The sequence below is a fragment of the Thunnus maccoyii genome, chromosome 9, assembly GCF_910596095.1.
Source record: "Thunnus maccoyii chromosome 9, fThuMac1.1, whole genome shotgun sequence".
In the NCBI taxonomy this organism is placed as follows: domain Eukaryota; kingdom Metazoa; phylum Chordata; class Actinopteri; order Scombriformes; family Scombridae; genus Thunnus; species Thunnus maccoyii.
In genome coordinates this window covers 32,084,897-32,099,843 of record NC_056541.1, presented here as the reverse complement: position 1 = coordinate 32,099,843, position 14,947 = coordinate 32,084,897, and the positions used below count along the sequence as shown (strand labels likewise).

The window sequence follows — 14,947 nt, the reverse complement described above, 5'->3', positions numbered from 1 at the left end:
TCTGGATAACCAGCCCACTGCAGGTAGTTTTCTTCAGTTTCCCAATAGGACAATAACGTAAACAAATGTCTCTACTTCTGAAGCATGACCACATGCTGAATCTTCTGGGACTCTCAGCCTCACATATGGAAACAAACAGCTGTTCATGTCAGAGGTAGATCCTTCTGCTGTTAGTTACCAGCTAATCCAGGGCGTTACTTCCTGTGTTAACTTTGGTTTGCACTTAGAGGTTGTATCTGGAGTTTATGTGAAAAGCTTTAGGAGGCTCGCGCTGCTCATCTCTACAAACTTTGTTTTGTCAGAGTTCCTGAATGTCCACAGGAGAGGTGGATTTATAAAAACTCACAGTCAGAAGGTGAAAGCTGAGTCTGGACGCGGTTGAAGCCGCGGCACCAGAGCAGCTGTCCCTTCTTCAGCTCCATCTCAGCATGATCAATCTCATCCAGGTCCTTCATCCTGCTGAGTGCCATGACCTGCTGTTGTCAGGAACTTCAGCCAGCTGTTGGGGATGCTGGTCACCAGCTGAGAGAGGACAAACACAAACAATCCCCCCCCCCCCCCCAGTCATCTCTACTTTTCTGTTAAAGTTTCAAGCAGTTCAAAGGCTTTTAATGTGAAACATCTGCAGGAAGTGTGGAGTTACAGTGACAGAAATAAAAATCCAGGTTAATGACAGCAGCTCCACTGGTTGATCGGCTCTATTGACATTTAAAATAATAACAGAAAATGTTGTTACCACATCTGAATGAGCTGCAGACGTGTTTTTAATCGGCCGTAAAACACAAAACAAATTGGAACTATATTAGTCATGTGAGTTGGTCATTATTTGAATTTTGGCTTTAAATTTCTGGCTTATGATTTATATGTTCTTATCAGTGGTTGATCAGTAAAGCAAAACAAAGTTACAGCTCTTAGTGGTTTTTTATTTCCCAAACTCAGAGATTTTGCTTTTTAGTTCAAAACCAGCATCCTGTTGTTGTGGGCATAACAGGAAGTGATGAAGATGAGAATGACAATGCACGGACAGTTTTGCAAGTTTAAAAAGTCATTACTGTGTAAATAACCTATCAAGTTCTATAATGATTAAAGAGTAGGCAGCAGCAGCTCCTTGAATTCGGAGTGGGAGACATGATGCAACAGGGAGCACACACCCCCAGCATGGCCAGAGTAATAGGGCTCTGGGCTGGATCCTCCTTTTACGTCAACCTGTGTCTTTTAGTGCTGGTGTGTTCTATACTCACCTTCTCCCAGAGGTGACTGAGATTCTTGAGGCTTGATTTCCGAGCCATAGATTTGGCTCCACCCACCACCTCAGCCACAAGGAGGCTCTGAACCTCCACCTAATTGATGAAGGCAGACAAAGCATTAACAGGATTTTTCACAGACAGTAATAATATCAATGATTACTGACCATTTTCTTCCAGAAGGCTCCTTCTCTTTTCTCTGGCGTAGAAAACACAATGGGCACTAATAGGCAAGTCCAAGACAAGCCGGTAAAGGCGGCAGAGCCTGTGCTTTTACTGAAAATATAATATGGCAAACATGAAAGAGGGAAGAAACAACCAGGATAAAATGAAAAAAAGAATAGGTTCCGAGACACACACACACATATTTTAATTTAATCTGTAGTCTGTTTTTTTTAAATGTTCCTTTTTATGCTACTGTTAATTAGTTAACAGTAGTCACTCTCTCTCTATATTACTTTGTTCTTCTCACTCTTTATTCTTATTCTGTCTCCTGTATGTTTTTTTGGCCCTTCTCAACTGCTGCATACTTTGTACTATTAAAACCATTCAACTATCAATCTGTGCAGCTCATTCAGCAAATGTGTGCTTGTATTTTTCTGGAATGTAACATGTTTCAGCGATTTTACATAATTTTTTAAAACACTAAAATTCATAATGGGTGTATGGGACGAACCATCCAACTGAGTTGGAACCTTTGTCACGTTGACTCTCAACTGCTCGGACGTCTTTTATCCTACAGACACCATTCGAACTATAAAATGTTCACAAAACTTTAAATTTTCAAAGTTATCAGATTGTTACTTAATTAGTTGATTTAAGCCAAAAATCAGGGGTTTTTACAGACGTTGTCAGGTCTCACCAGTGTGTCATGTGATCAGGCACAGTGGAGGTCACAGATATTATTAGACCAGAAAAGATTTTTTAAACAGCTCTGCAGGATGTGTGTCTTCTCTCACTCCAGTTTCTTAAACTTACGGATTCTCTCTTCCCTCAAACACTTTTTACACATATTATTCATTCTCATGGTAAATTAGTCTTGCTTTGCTCCAAGCTCTAGTTTGAGACAAATACATTTTCATCATCAAAATGGAGATTTTTTCCTCTAATTATTGGGAATGTCTGTTGGCTCAGTGGTTTAGAACACTGTTCTCATGATCAGCTTCACCTGAGATGACAAGGTTGTGTGTTCATTACCCGCTCACTGCAATGCTCCACATAATATTGCTCTCATGCACAAAGTTGCTTTACATCTTCATAATGTACCATAATTCAATTCGACTCCAGCTCTCCTTAATATTATTACCTATAATGTACATTGATATGCTTGTTAAATACATCTTTTCCTGTTGCTTAAAGCATGTCTGTGTAGTCCAGTGGTTTAAGATCGTGTCACATTACAGTTCCTTTTAGATCTAAAGATTTTGAGTTTAAACCCTGCTTTGGGCAGAACTCAGTAGTGTTGAAGGTGGAAAAATGCAGGTCTACACAGCTGTTGTCAATCTGCTGATTAAGACTGCAAAACACAGTCCTTGTGATAAAACCTCTCTCTTTCTCTGTTTTAAACTGTTAGTCACCTTGAACCTTCAGGTTTCATTTACAATTCAAAATTACCTTCATCTCAGAAACACACACACACACACACACACACACAAACAATACACACAAAAACATCATCAGATATTGGCGTGCACACATAATAGTCAAGAAAACTTTGTCTTAAAATTACAACCCATATATTTCATATAATTGAAAGTCTAAGGAAAAAAATCTGACCAGGCAAGTTATGTGACAAATTAGCTCAGTGCATAGCATGTCTGTCTTACAAACATGAGGATATAAGTTCAATTCCACCCCTTGCTGATTTTAATCATGGCAGATTTTTCAATAGTGTTCAGCTTCCAGTGATGCAATCTAAGTCAGCTTTCAGCAATCACACGCAATTTCTACAGAAATTGCATTTCCTAGTTGACAATCCAGTCAGATGCAGCTCCTGCACCAGTCTGCATTACTGTGAGCTGAAACATGAGTGCAGCAGCAATCAAGTGTTTGGACTGTTAGCTGGGAGAATCTGTATAACAGTGGTTCAGTGTGTTCAGTGTGTTTCTACCCTTTGATTTGACATGACCTTGTGTCCATCCTGTCTTAGACTTGCCTCTGACCCAAATCCACACGATACTGAACTATTAATTACACTCTGTGCTAATCCTCAGTGCACAGTTTTTTGGGAGCCGGGATATAGGGAACTTAAGGTTCCATGTGTTTGCTCCTTAACAAATCATAAATACTTGTTTACTCCTTTATTACAAATCATAATACTTTTAAAATACATTTTTAACGACAGTTTTCAAATGTAACATAACAAGTCTGCATGAACTTTTTTTTTCTGTTATGTGTCGTAATGCAATTTCACAAATTGGTTTGAAAGATCTGCACCACATTATCTCATAGCAACAATGTAACTTTGACTAATGTATGTCTGTGTCATACAGAACAGGATGTTTTGAACAGAAGACAAAATACACCCTGTGTTTCTGACACACAGTAGCATGGTCTGCCCACTGGTTAGCTGGGTGTAAAGTCTATAACATTTGTATTAAAAAAAAACACAGCAATATTCCTTTAACACATTTTATGGCTTTGTAATATTAGGAAACAGTACAAGACATGTGCAAACTGACATCAGCTTAACTGCAGCTTTGGAAAGCTACTGATCATGAAGCATTTGCAAACTTTATAAAAGTTCTGCAGCTGTGAGCAGCTCCTCCATTTCTGTTGAGCATTGCATTGCATTGTGGGAGAGTAGTGTGTGACAGCACACTCAAAGAAGCAGATTTAGAAACAAAGTGATCTTTTCCAGAGTGAACACACTACATATTGTAAACCCACTTAGAGTTAGTATGCAGTGTGGAACACTGACTCCAACATCTGCACAGCTGAAACTCTGGACCTGGGTTTGAAATGAATCTGAAATCCGTAACAGTGATTGTGGAAATTACTTATAATTTGACAGGAAATAACTGATTTCACAAAAGTGCTCTCCACTCCAGCCCTGAAACAAGTCCTGGACCTGTGCGTCAAGCCGACCATCATAATCTGGTCCTCTCCATCTTCACCCACTGTGCGATGAGGTCTGCTTCAATCTTCCTGGCTGTGATCACTGACACTGGATCAGCATCATTAGATCCTCTGCATGAGCAATGACAGTAAAATGTCACATTAGATTTTTCTGTGACTCTAAAAAGGAAAGAATGGCTGTTTAGGGGCCAGTAGATTGCTGTACCTTAAATCCAGGTGATGTGCTCCTCCAGAAATGTTGACAGCTATCAGTGATGAGCTCAAGGCCTTCCTCACCTAAACAGCAGAGAGCTGATTAACTCTGATCTACTTCAGTGACTTCACAGTTCACTCAAGTGCACTCACTGGCTTTAATCTCTTACCCCTCCGTTTGCCCACGGGTCCAGATCTCCATTGGAGAAAATAATGTTGCTGGCTGTAGAGAGAGCTGAACAGAAAAGGAGACCTCATTATGAACAATATCATTTCTATGATGTAAAACACTAGTGGATATTAGAATATGAACATACAAAGTTTTATTCAAAAATGTGACATACCAAAAAAAACCATGCATTTGCCTACAGAATTAACATCAAAACATTTATATTTGTTTTGATATAGAACACTTATTTTGGAAAAACAAATCTCAGATTTTTCCTATTGTTAATCAACAATGAATGGGTGTACTAACAAGTACTGTGTGTGTATCAAAGCCTGATATATCTTATTCTTCTGCATCATAGAGCTCTATTGTGAAATAACTTTTAAAAACACATCAGTGAGTCACAGTGCTGCACTGGGTGACATGTTCCTTCATTACCATGAACACATACACTGTAGTTTATTTTGACTCAATCCCACACACAACATCCTGCTGCCAGAAATACTCACTAGAACAAATGTGAATTAATCCGCCCATGAAAATAGTTCCCAACAAATGCACCATTTCCTCCTGTTTGAGTAATGTTTGTTAAAAACTACAGTGACCAGCTGTTATGAAACTGTTTATTTGTGAGGTGTTTTTAAAAGTTTATGTCTTCAGTAGGAACCAACTGACTTGAGGCTGAGGGCCACACATATCTCATCTTCCCTTTCTCTCTAAGATCCTTGAGAAAGCAGTCTCTAATCAGTTATGTGACTTTCTACATAACAGTAGTTTATTTGAGGATTTTCAGTCAGTATTATTTAGAGCGCATCATAGCACAGAGACAGCACTGGTGAAAGTCAAAAACGACCTAACTGCATCGGACAAAGGACTTCTCTACATAGATATCTTGTTAGATCTTAGTGCCGCATTCGACACAATTGACCATCACATCCAATTACAGAGACTGGAACATTTAATTGGCATTAAAGGAACTGCATTAAGCTGGTTTAAATCCTGTTTATCAGACCGATAGTGCACGTTAATGATAAATCCTCCATGCACACAAAAGTTAGACACGGAGTTCCACAAGGTTCTGTGCTTGGACCAATACTATTCACCTTATATATGCTTCCTTTAGGTAATATTATTTGGAAACACTCCATAAATTTTCATTGTTATGCAGATGATACCCAATTATATTTATCAATGAAGCCAGATGAAACCAATCAGTTAAACAAACTCCAAGCATGCCTTAAGGACATAAAGACCTGGATGACCTGCAGTTTTCTGCTACTAAACTCAGACAAAACTGAAGTTATTGTGCTTGGCCCTAAACACATTAGAAACACATTATAGCACTCTGGATGGCATTACCCTGGCCTCTAGCTCCACCTTAAGAAATCTGGGAGTTATCTTTGATCAGGATATGTCCTTTAACTCCCACATAAAACAAATTTCAAGGACTGCCTTTTTTTCACTTACATAATATTGCAAAAATCAGGCACATCCTGTCCCAAACAGATGCAGAAAAACTAGTCCACACCTTTGTTACTTCTACGCTGGATTATTGAAATATAGAAAAACACCATCCTCATCCTTTAACTTCTGGACTACACCTCTAGATGTCAGATTACACTATAGTGTGGTGTGTCTGGTAGTATACAGTACTCACCGTCACCCCAGAACTGGGTTTTGAGCCAGTCTGGTCGCGGGGTCACACCCCAGCGTTTGAAGCAGTAAAGCTCGCGGTCTCTCTCGGTGAAAGCCATGGGAGGAAACATGTCCGTCACATTGTTGCTCTCATAGCAGAGATCTATCTCAGTGCACGCCTGCAACCAGACCAGAGGCAGGGAAAATGTTAGTGAAATAGACTGTTTTAAGATGAAGCTATAATATGTAACTATCCTATATTAAAATATCTAAAAACAACTAGATCTATGCTATATATTTGTTGAGTTGTGTACTTATATTATCCCAAATGTTTCCAACAACTTTCAAACCCAGAGAAATCAGTAATTTTAATCAAGGTAACGGTCCATTTCATTTGGTCGACCCCTCTACTAAAGAATATACATCTACAAGATAATACATCGGTGGCATTGTGGTTGTCTGTCACAATGGCGTCTACCAATGAGTATAGGCATACAAGATAATACATCGGCGTTGTAGTTGTCCACCAGAAAGATAAATTGACTTTTATTCAGTTTTAAGCCACACTTTAATGATAACCTTTTTAGATCTGGGTCGTTTTTAACTGTATCTTTTAACTGGATGAAGGACTGTATTCATTGGACATCTGGATCTTAAGTTATCAGAGAATCAAGCTAAATAAACGTTAACTTTCATAGCATTTGTTTCATGTCTCACTGTGGAATCCATTATAGGAAACATCCCTAACATCAGGCCTATTCTCATGCAAAGTCCTCACCATCCGTCACCCCCACACTCAGTACTGAGTGAGCCAACGAGGGTGCTGTAACATCTAGGCTGTGGAACCTGGCAAAAGTAAGAGGTGAAGAGGATCTTGAATAGAGACACCCCTGAAAAGTGCCCATGATGATGCCAAACCTCTAATAGAGTGAGCCTGTAGACCTGCTGGAGGTTGTAAGCTTCTACTAATATAAGCAGCAACAATAGCAGAGGTTAGGGCTCTCAGCACTACAGTCTTTAAGACACTATTTTCATGTCCACCTGCTCTAGGGGTCCAAAAGGTGTCTGTGAGACAGTTTCCAGGACAGTAGGCAGATACCATGACTGTGCCATTGATCTCACCGAAAGCAATTTTCTATGTGCACCCTTAGTGAACCAACACACCAGTGGATGTTGGCCCACTAAAACAGGTCTAACTGGTCTAAAACAGCTCTGATGCCTCACGCCCCCGTCTTCAGGATTAGGAAGTATCTTGAATAAAATCTGCTCTGGTTCTGACCAGGGGGAAATATTCTTATGGCTCCTTTCTCCATCAGAGAATTGATTTCTTCCTGTAAAATATGAGCCAACTCCCCCCGAGCCTAAGAATAAATTATTCCCTTGAACTGAGGAGGAACGATAGCAAATTGCTGTCTGTAACGCCTGTCTATCATTTTTAACACCCATTCTGATTTTGTGCATGCCATCCACTCTTTCTTTCTTAATGAAAGGGGGCTAGCTGTCCAATTCACCCAAGGCATAGTGGCTCATCAGGTGGGGGGCTTTAAAAAGACAGGAGCTAAAATGGCTTGTTTCAGACAGAGGCATAAAATATTCCAGTAGAACCCCAGATTAAAAATACAGATGTGGAAATGTGCATATTATGTCCCCTTTAAAGGTTCTGTATGTAGGAATCATACAGATATCTTCTCAGTAGTGACATCTGTGGCCATTAAATGAAGTACAGTCAACATCCTGTTGCTCGCGGCATGAGACTATTGCAGGTGATGTCTTTTTCCTCTCTTACACTCATAATTAAATAAAAGATCTCTATCATTATGTTTTGCACCATGTTTCAGCAGAGCATCTCTTACTCCCAACCAGTCATGACAGGCTATATCCGGGGAATAATGCACTGCGGTTTTGTTGTGAAATGTGTGCTTATTACGACCTTTGGACTACCAACAGGAAAAACAAAAGGGGTAAGCCATGGACTCTGGAGCTTGTTTTCTGCTCCTTTGTTGAGGAAATAATGTTTCTTTAGCTTTGTGTGCTCAGGAGTGGGCGACTTGTCATTGCAGGGGTGATTTGTTGTGAAATGTATTGTGGTTGACAGAAGCAGCTAGCTGTCTCATTAGCTGGAGAGCTAATATCTGCAGGGTGTTTCTAGTCAGATAGTACAGTTTTTGTTGTGTTGTTTTGTCGTTATGCCGGTTGTTTGTTGACGTTAGCGGGAGAGAGGCAGAGTGTGCAAAAAACATCACTTCCACTGGATTTTCGTGGGAAATCCAGCCCTGGTCCTTCACATAGAAATCAGTCCACAGGCTGTTACAGACAACTAAGAAAGTCGGGGAAGGTTTCATTTTTTACATGACATTACTACCCCTTCACTCTTCACTGGCAATAAAAAACATGAAAACATGTAAATTACTTCACAATTCTACATTTAAGGAAAAAGATGGTAACTTCAATGTACTTTTAATGTACTTTCAATCTCAGTCTTTGGAAGATTTAAATGTTTCCATAGTAGAAAAGAAGTGCTGAACATGAACGAACCTCCATCTGAACTCATCTGTGCAAGTCTGGAGCCATGGCAACAGGTCAGAGCTGTATGCTAATGACCAGAGATTCAACTGTATTATGCTAGTAGAGGCTAATGCAGCCTGGAGCTGCTAGCCTCAAGCAGCCCCAGATTTTTTTCCATTTTCAAACTTGTAGTCTTCAGCCCCAACTGACTCAAGTGACACCACTTGAGGCGATTTATCAGATTTCACACAGCTCCCTCTGGAGGAGAAACATGTGGAAAATTGCTGGAGTTCCCCTTCAATACATTTCTTTTGACTAATATTATCTTGAAGTGATCCTGTAGTAACGTTTTAAACAGACTCCTCACTAATGTTGTGTATCATGATATGCTGTGCTGTGTGTTGGTGGATGTTGGAGTACCTGGTAGTCCCAGGCCAAGCTGTCAGAGCCCAGTCCACAGCCGGTGGGATCAGCACACTCCAAATACAGACTGTACAGATCAAAACAGGTCAGCGCTCCTGTAGAGTTGTACACAATCCCTGCAGGATGGAACGCATGGGGATTATTTCAGTCTGGATGTAGCAGTAACGCTTCTATCAGCTGGAACACAAATACAGACACAGTATTCATTCAGTTCCATTACAGTACATGCTTATTTGTTTTTAGAGTCATGGGGGTGTGGATTCCATCTCAGCATGTAATGAATTATCTAAGGGGAACACACAGCAGTCCACCACAGTTACAACACACACACACACACACACTCATAATTATCAACACTTGACAGTCCAGTCCACCTGGAAGAAACCAGGAGAACAACAGCATCCGACAGAAAAAAGAGCAGAACCACAAACATGAGCATCTGTTAGTCAAGTAAATGTCAGCTGGCTGCTGCCCTCTAGTGTCTGCTGACATGAAATACATCTGAACACAAACTTAACTCTACACACTCGTCTGTGCTCAGTAATCTTTGTGCTCATGATTATTCTGCAACACAGGAAGCTTCTTTTTATGAGATATGAGCAGGTCGGTTCTTGTAAGTTCATTTGTTTTACCTGCAGTGTTCCTGAGGTTGGTGAGCAGGTCAGATCCACTCAGCATGGTTTCACAAGCCACCTGAAAAAGGAAGTCATATTTTTTTTTTTCATATATATATATATATATATATATATATATATATATATATATATATATATATATATATATATATATATATATATATTTATATATATATATATTCATCCTAAAATATCCACCATATCTACCTTGCTTTTATGTTAAATATATTAATATTTTATGCCTTCAAGGTGTATTATATATTCCTTTTTCTCAGTACACCCAGCAGACATGTTGTCAGTCATACATTTCCTTTCCATGTGTAAAACTTAAGGTACCCCGTGGAGTTTCTGACCACTATGGAGTCATGTTTTTAACCAGTGGGCCCCTGTTTCTTTTCAATTTAACAACAACAAAAAAAAAAAATCAGTTTTGCTAATATTTTATGAGGAAGGAAACACTAACCCATTCAACCATACACACAATGTGTTACATAACTACAGCTACAACTATTAGTCAATCAACAGAAAATGAATCGCTAACTGTTTTGATAATTGATTCATTTTAGCGATTTTTCATGTAAAAATGCCAAATATTCACTGGTTCAAGATTCTTCAATGTGAGGATTTGATGCTTCTCTTTGTAATATATGAAAGTAAAGTGAATATCTTTAGGTTTTCTTTTGTTTGAGGTTGCAGATGATATGATGTGAGTCATGGGTGGTTTTACATCATTTCCGTTTAGTAGGTGTGTAAAAAAAGGAAACACACTTTAAACTTTTACACAAGATCTATCCCTCTATTCAGCTCTTGTACTTTGTGTGGAAAATGTGAAGGAACCCTGTTCATCTTTTCTTTACCTGCGAGAAAACTTTGAGATTTTAGTCTTTTATTTGTTTCCCCAAAGTCAACCCCACACACTCCTTTAGCCTCAGAGACATTTTCTCTTATTTTCATTATCAAATATTAAATAGTTAAGAGCGCGCAAGCAGAGTACTGAAAAGGTGGACCGAATATTCCCCATTTTTTAGCAGCAACATATTCCCTCCTCATTTCTGTCAAACTGCTTGAAAATACTGGACTCACATAGCGTCCTTTTTTCTATGAATGTCGAATTTAATATTATACTTTTTTTTTTATACTATTTTCTAAGTATAGACTTGATAAGTTTCAGTTCCGTTTTTTCAGAGTAGTAGATTATGGTGTTGCTCACTCATGAACAAACCTGCGTGTACCTTGACAGGGTTGGCAGGCATGTTGCCCATGAAGTGAGTGCTGTAGGGGTAATCCAGCATAGCCATCAGAGTGAAGGCGTTCCTCAGCAGGCCGTTCAGCTGGTGGATGTCCTGAGCAGACGATGGAGGCTTACACAGGGTGAACTCTGATTGGATGCGACTGTAATCTGGTAAATTCACAGGAGACAAACATCTTAATTACAACGTCCCGTTATTTTCCCTCCAGATTTGAACAGAACTGCACATCAGAGGTAGACGGTCTCATCATCAAATATAACTGAAATATATTTGCTTTACAGGTCAACTTAAAAAAAAACAAATCCAAGTGATATTTCTGCCGTAACAACACAATACAGTCCATTGTTTGTTATCTCTGTATATAGAAGTAAGGCCATCCTCTGTTGAGAAAGAACATTATGACAGATTTACCTTGCTGTTCAGCTAATTCTTTCAGCTGATAGAAAGCTCCTCTCACAGCATCTCTGCATTCTGGTGAAATGCTCTCAAAATCCTTTGAAAAAGAAACAAAAGATCATTAAACATCCCCTCCAGACGTTTTTTAAGACATAGAAAAATAATCGGCTCATTGAAAAATCCAGAATCTCTGAATATGTAAATATTGTCCTCCTGGACACGAGACGTCTCCTCCCTCACTGTAAAGTCCATTCTCAGTGTTTGTGCACTGGAGGCTTCAAGTTTCCACATCATACTTGTGTAAGTTGTATACTGGACCATGATTGGTTCCACAGTTGTTGTGATGTCACAAATCATGCTTAAACTGAGATTTAAGGTGCACTCAGAGAAACTTTCCTCCTTCAGCAGATGATCACAAGTTGGGTGACAACAAAAAGAAGAGCATCCGTCCACTTACAGCAGTAACATCTCTGAAAAACTGCCTGGAGTCTCCCAGTCCAGCAGTTGACAGTATGGGGGCGCTGGCAGCCAGAGCTCCTGCCACAACATTTGGATACTTGAGTCTCATATAGACTGACAGCATTCCACCATAACTGAAAGAAGACGAGACAAATGAAGAAACAGTAGAAAGAATCACACCATCAGAAAGCAAAGAGAAACTTGTCACTGGTTCATTCTTGACTTCATAAGAGTCAAAGTGAAAGTACATGAAGGCTCAAATCACTTTCTGAAAGCAAACATTGCAGATACATTTGGGATCATATTCTGAGTTCTTACTATAGTTCAACCTTAATGGGCTTTGAAGTTTTACAGTATTCTGAAATGATACGAATAGCTGCAGTTTCAGGTTCGGCTTTGCAACAAGATTCTGACTTCCTGAATACATGAAGACAACAGATAAACACTGAATTGAAAAGGAAAACATGATGTGCATAAAATCTGGTAATAATTAAGTTTGCATGAAGCAATGACACAAGGTTAGCAACACATATACACATGTTAATGCTTCAAATAAACAACTGCAGTCAGACTGATCAGTTAAAAATAAAAATAACTTCCGTGGAGCTCCACAACAAGTCACAGGTGAACAACACTGAGATCCTACCTGCCACCAAACACGATGACAGGACAGTCTGTGGCTGCCAGCTGCTGTTTCAGCTCAGTGATCATGACAGCGTAGTCGGCGAGGGCTTGCTCCACTGTCAGCAGGCCGATCTGAGGGATGTTAAAGGAGTCCTTGCTGAACGGGAGAGATTTGCCGTAGTACCTCTGTGAGCGGGACAAAAGGACGGAGGTGTTCAAGCTTGATTAGAGATTCAAAACATATGCAGACACTGTCAAAGCTGCAGTACACAGCTGCTCCAGTGACAGACATCATACGCCATGATCATCACTCCTATGTGACCCTTTCCCCAAAGTTTATTTTAACTCAATCCCACACAAACCGTCCTGCTGCTAGAAATACTCACTGGAATGCCAAAAGTGGATTAATCCGCTGCTGAAAATAGTCCCCAACAAATTTCCTCCTGTTTGAGTAACGGTTGTTAAAAACTACAGTTGTGTTCATTTTTAAAAGTGAAACCATACTGTGTATTTGTGAGACGTTTTAAAAGATTTACTGCATGTCTTCAGTAGGAACCAATAGGGTTGGTACATGGGTAGTAAGAAAGTCATAAAGTATTGATAGTATTGAGAGAGAGACTGACACATCTCAGTACATTTTGAAGCCATAATTATAAGTTTAGAACAAGGACAGGGAGATTCCACCACAGCCACAAAATTAACTCTTCATTTTCACAGTCAGGGCAGCGTTTTATACTTCAAGTGGTTGGTGCTGAAATTTAAACTGCCTTGTAAAAAACATATGGTTGGAGAGTTGTGGAAAATCAGCTGATAGTATGAGTCAAACTTTAACCATCCATTTCCCATTTTCCTTTGTCATGTGATCTGAGAGTGCTACTCAGCCAAAAAAGTAAAAAATTTAAAATGCTGTCTACATTTCACTGCACTGCTTCATGACGTGTACCAACGTTATCTTACATGTTCAGCAAATATGACCAAGGCTCTCTGCTGAGCAGCCAACTCTGTGATGAATCCAGAGTTGAGGGCAAATTCCCAGATGTCTCCCTCATTCCCCGTGTAGAAGAAAATGGGACCGTAGCCCGTCTTCCAGTACTTATCTAAAGAGGGAAGAAAGGCAGAACACAATGAGTAACACGAGCTCATACACGGAAGTTGTGATATTTAAACTGTGTGATTGTTAAGTGGATTCACCTGTGATCAGGTAACGCTGACTGAATGTCCCGTTCCCCATGCTGTTAAAGTTGAAGTGATCCAGAATCTGACTGAAATACTTCTCTGTGAACTGGGGTTCTGTCTTGAATCCATGTTTCTTTGACTGTAAAAATGAATGAAATGTACACCATATATTATATTGGATTACTCTTGATATTCATAAAACTCTGGGGATAAAACGGAAATTTAGTTTGACATTCTTGTTGTAACTTGTCTTACTTGAAATTCTCACTGGAAGTCCTGTCAAACCAAACTCTGTTCAAGAAACTGGAGATTTAATATTCCCAAGTTAATAGAAAACTATAAATACACTGACAGAATGTATCTTAATATCTATCCCTAATATTAAGTCTCCATTTTTTATTACGGCTTACATCTGATACACCATTCAACAATACTTACATTAATAATACATAAACTTTCATATGCCTTTTATTGTCCCCCCTCAAATAGAAGACACATTAACAGGTTTAATTAAACTGAATAAGCTAAAATAACTGCTTGTGGGTCACTTGTATGCCGTACTACACAATAAGTTTTGATAAAACTTTAAGTCATATTCTGTCAGGAGTGAACATTTACCGACATTGACAAAGCAGAGCAGAAGACTTTTGAATGGAGTTTCTTAAAAGCGGAACTGAGGTTTCAGAAAAGTACAAGGACAGTGAATATTAAAAGGTTACCTGGAGATAAGTGTGCGGGAGGCCCTGCAGCAGCTCAGCACACAACAGGGTCAGTGTTAGCGGGAATAACGATAATATCTTACTCATGTTCGAGCTGCAGTGCTACGAACAACAACACAGTAATGTTGCAATGTTGACAAGTATAAACCTACACTGCGCATGCGTCACTTCTACGTGTCACATGACTTGTTTATAGCCTATGCTACGTTCAGGTGCACCTCGTAACACTTGATGTTCCTTTTCAGAAAACTCGCAGTGGAAAGAAGGGAAAGAAAAAAAGCACGAATATAACTGCGGTTCAATGAATTCTGTGTTACCGCCAGAGTATGTAAATAGAACTGATGTGTTGATCAACTTGTGAGAAAAGTTGCATATTTGTTTCATAGCAGAAAAAAAAAAGGTGGAGATACCAAATTACTAAAATATAATTTCCAGGGAATGC

The 14,947-nt window shown here is 39.4% G+C and overlaps 1 protein-coding gene across 1 annotated transcript; it reads right to left on the bottom strand.

Moving 5' to 3' along the window:
• Positions 1 to 3,669: 3,669 nt before the first annotated feature.
• On the bottom strand, positions 3,670 to 14,676 carry dpp7 (dipeptidyl-peptidase 7). Its single transcript, XM_042422457.1, has 13 exons — positions 14,506 to 14,676; positions 13,802 to 13,925; positions 13,568 to 13,707; positions 12,633 to 12,796; positions 11,985 to 12,120; positions 11,543 to 11,624; positions 11,114 to 11,280; positions 9,879 to 9,939; positions 9,244 to 9,362; positions 6,341 to 6,497; positions 4,685 to 4,749; positions 4,528 to 4,598; positions 3,670 to 4,433 (listed from the first exon to the last, which is right to left on the bottom strand). The coding sequence occupies exons 1-13, from the start codon at positions 14,590 to 14,592 to the stop codon at positions 4,334 to 4,336; spliced, it is 1,473 nt and encodes a 490-aa protein (XP_042278391.1). The 5' UTR covers positions 14,593 to 14,676; the 3' UTR covers positions 3,670 to 4,333.
• Between the last annotated feature and the right edge of the window lie 271 nt (positions 14,677 to 14,947).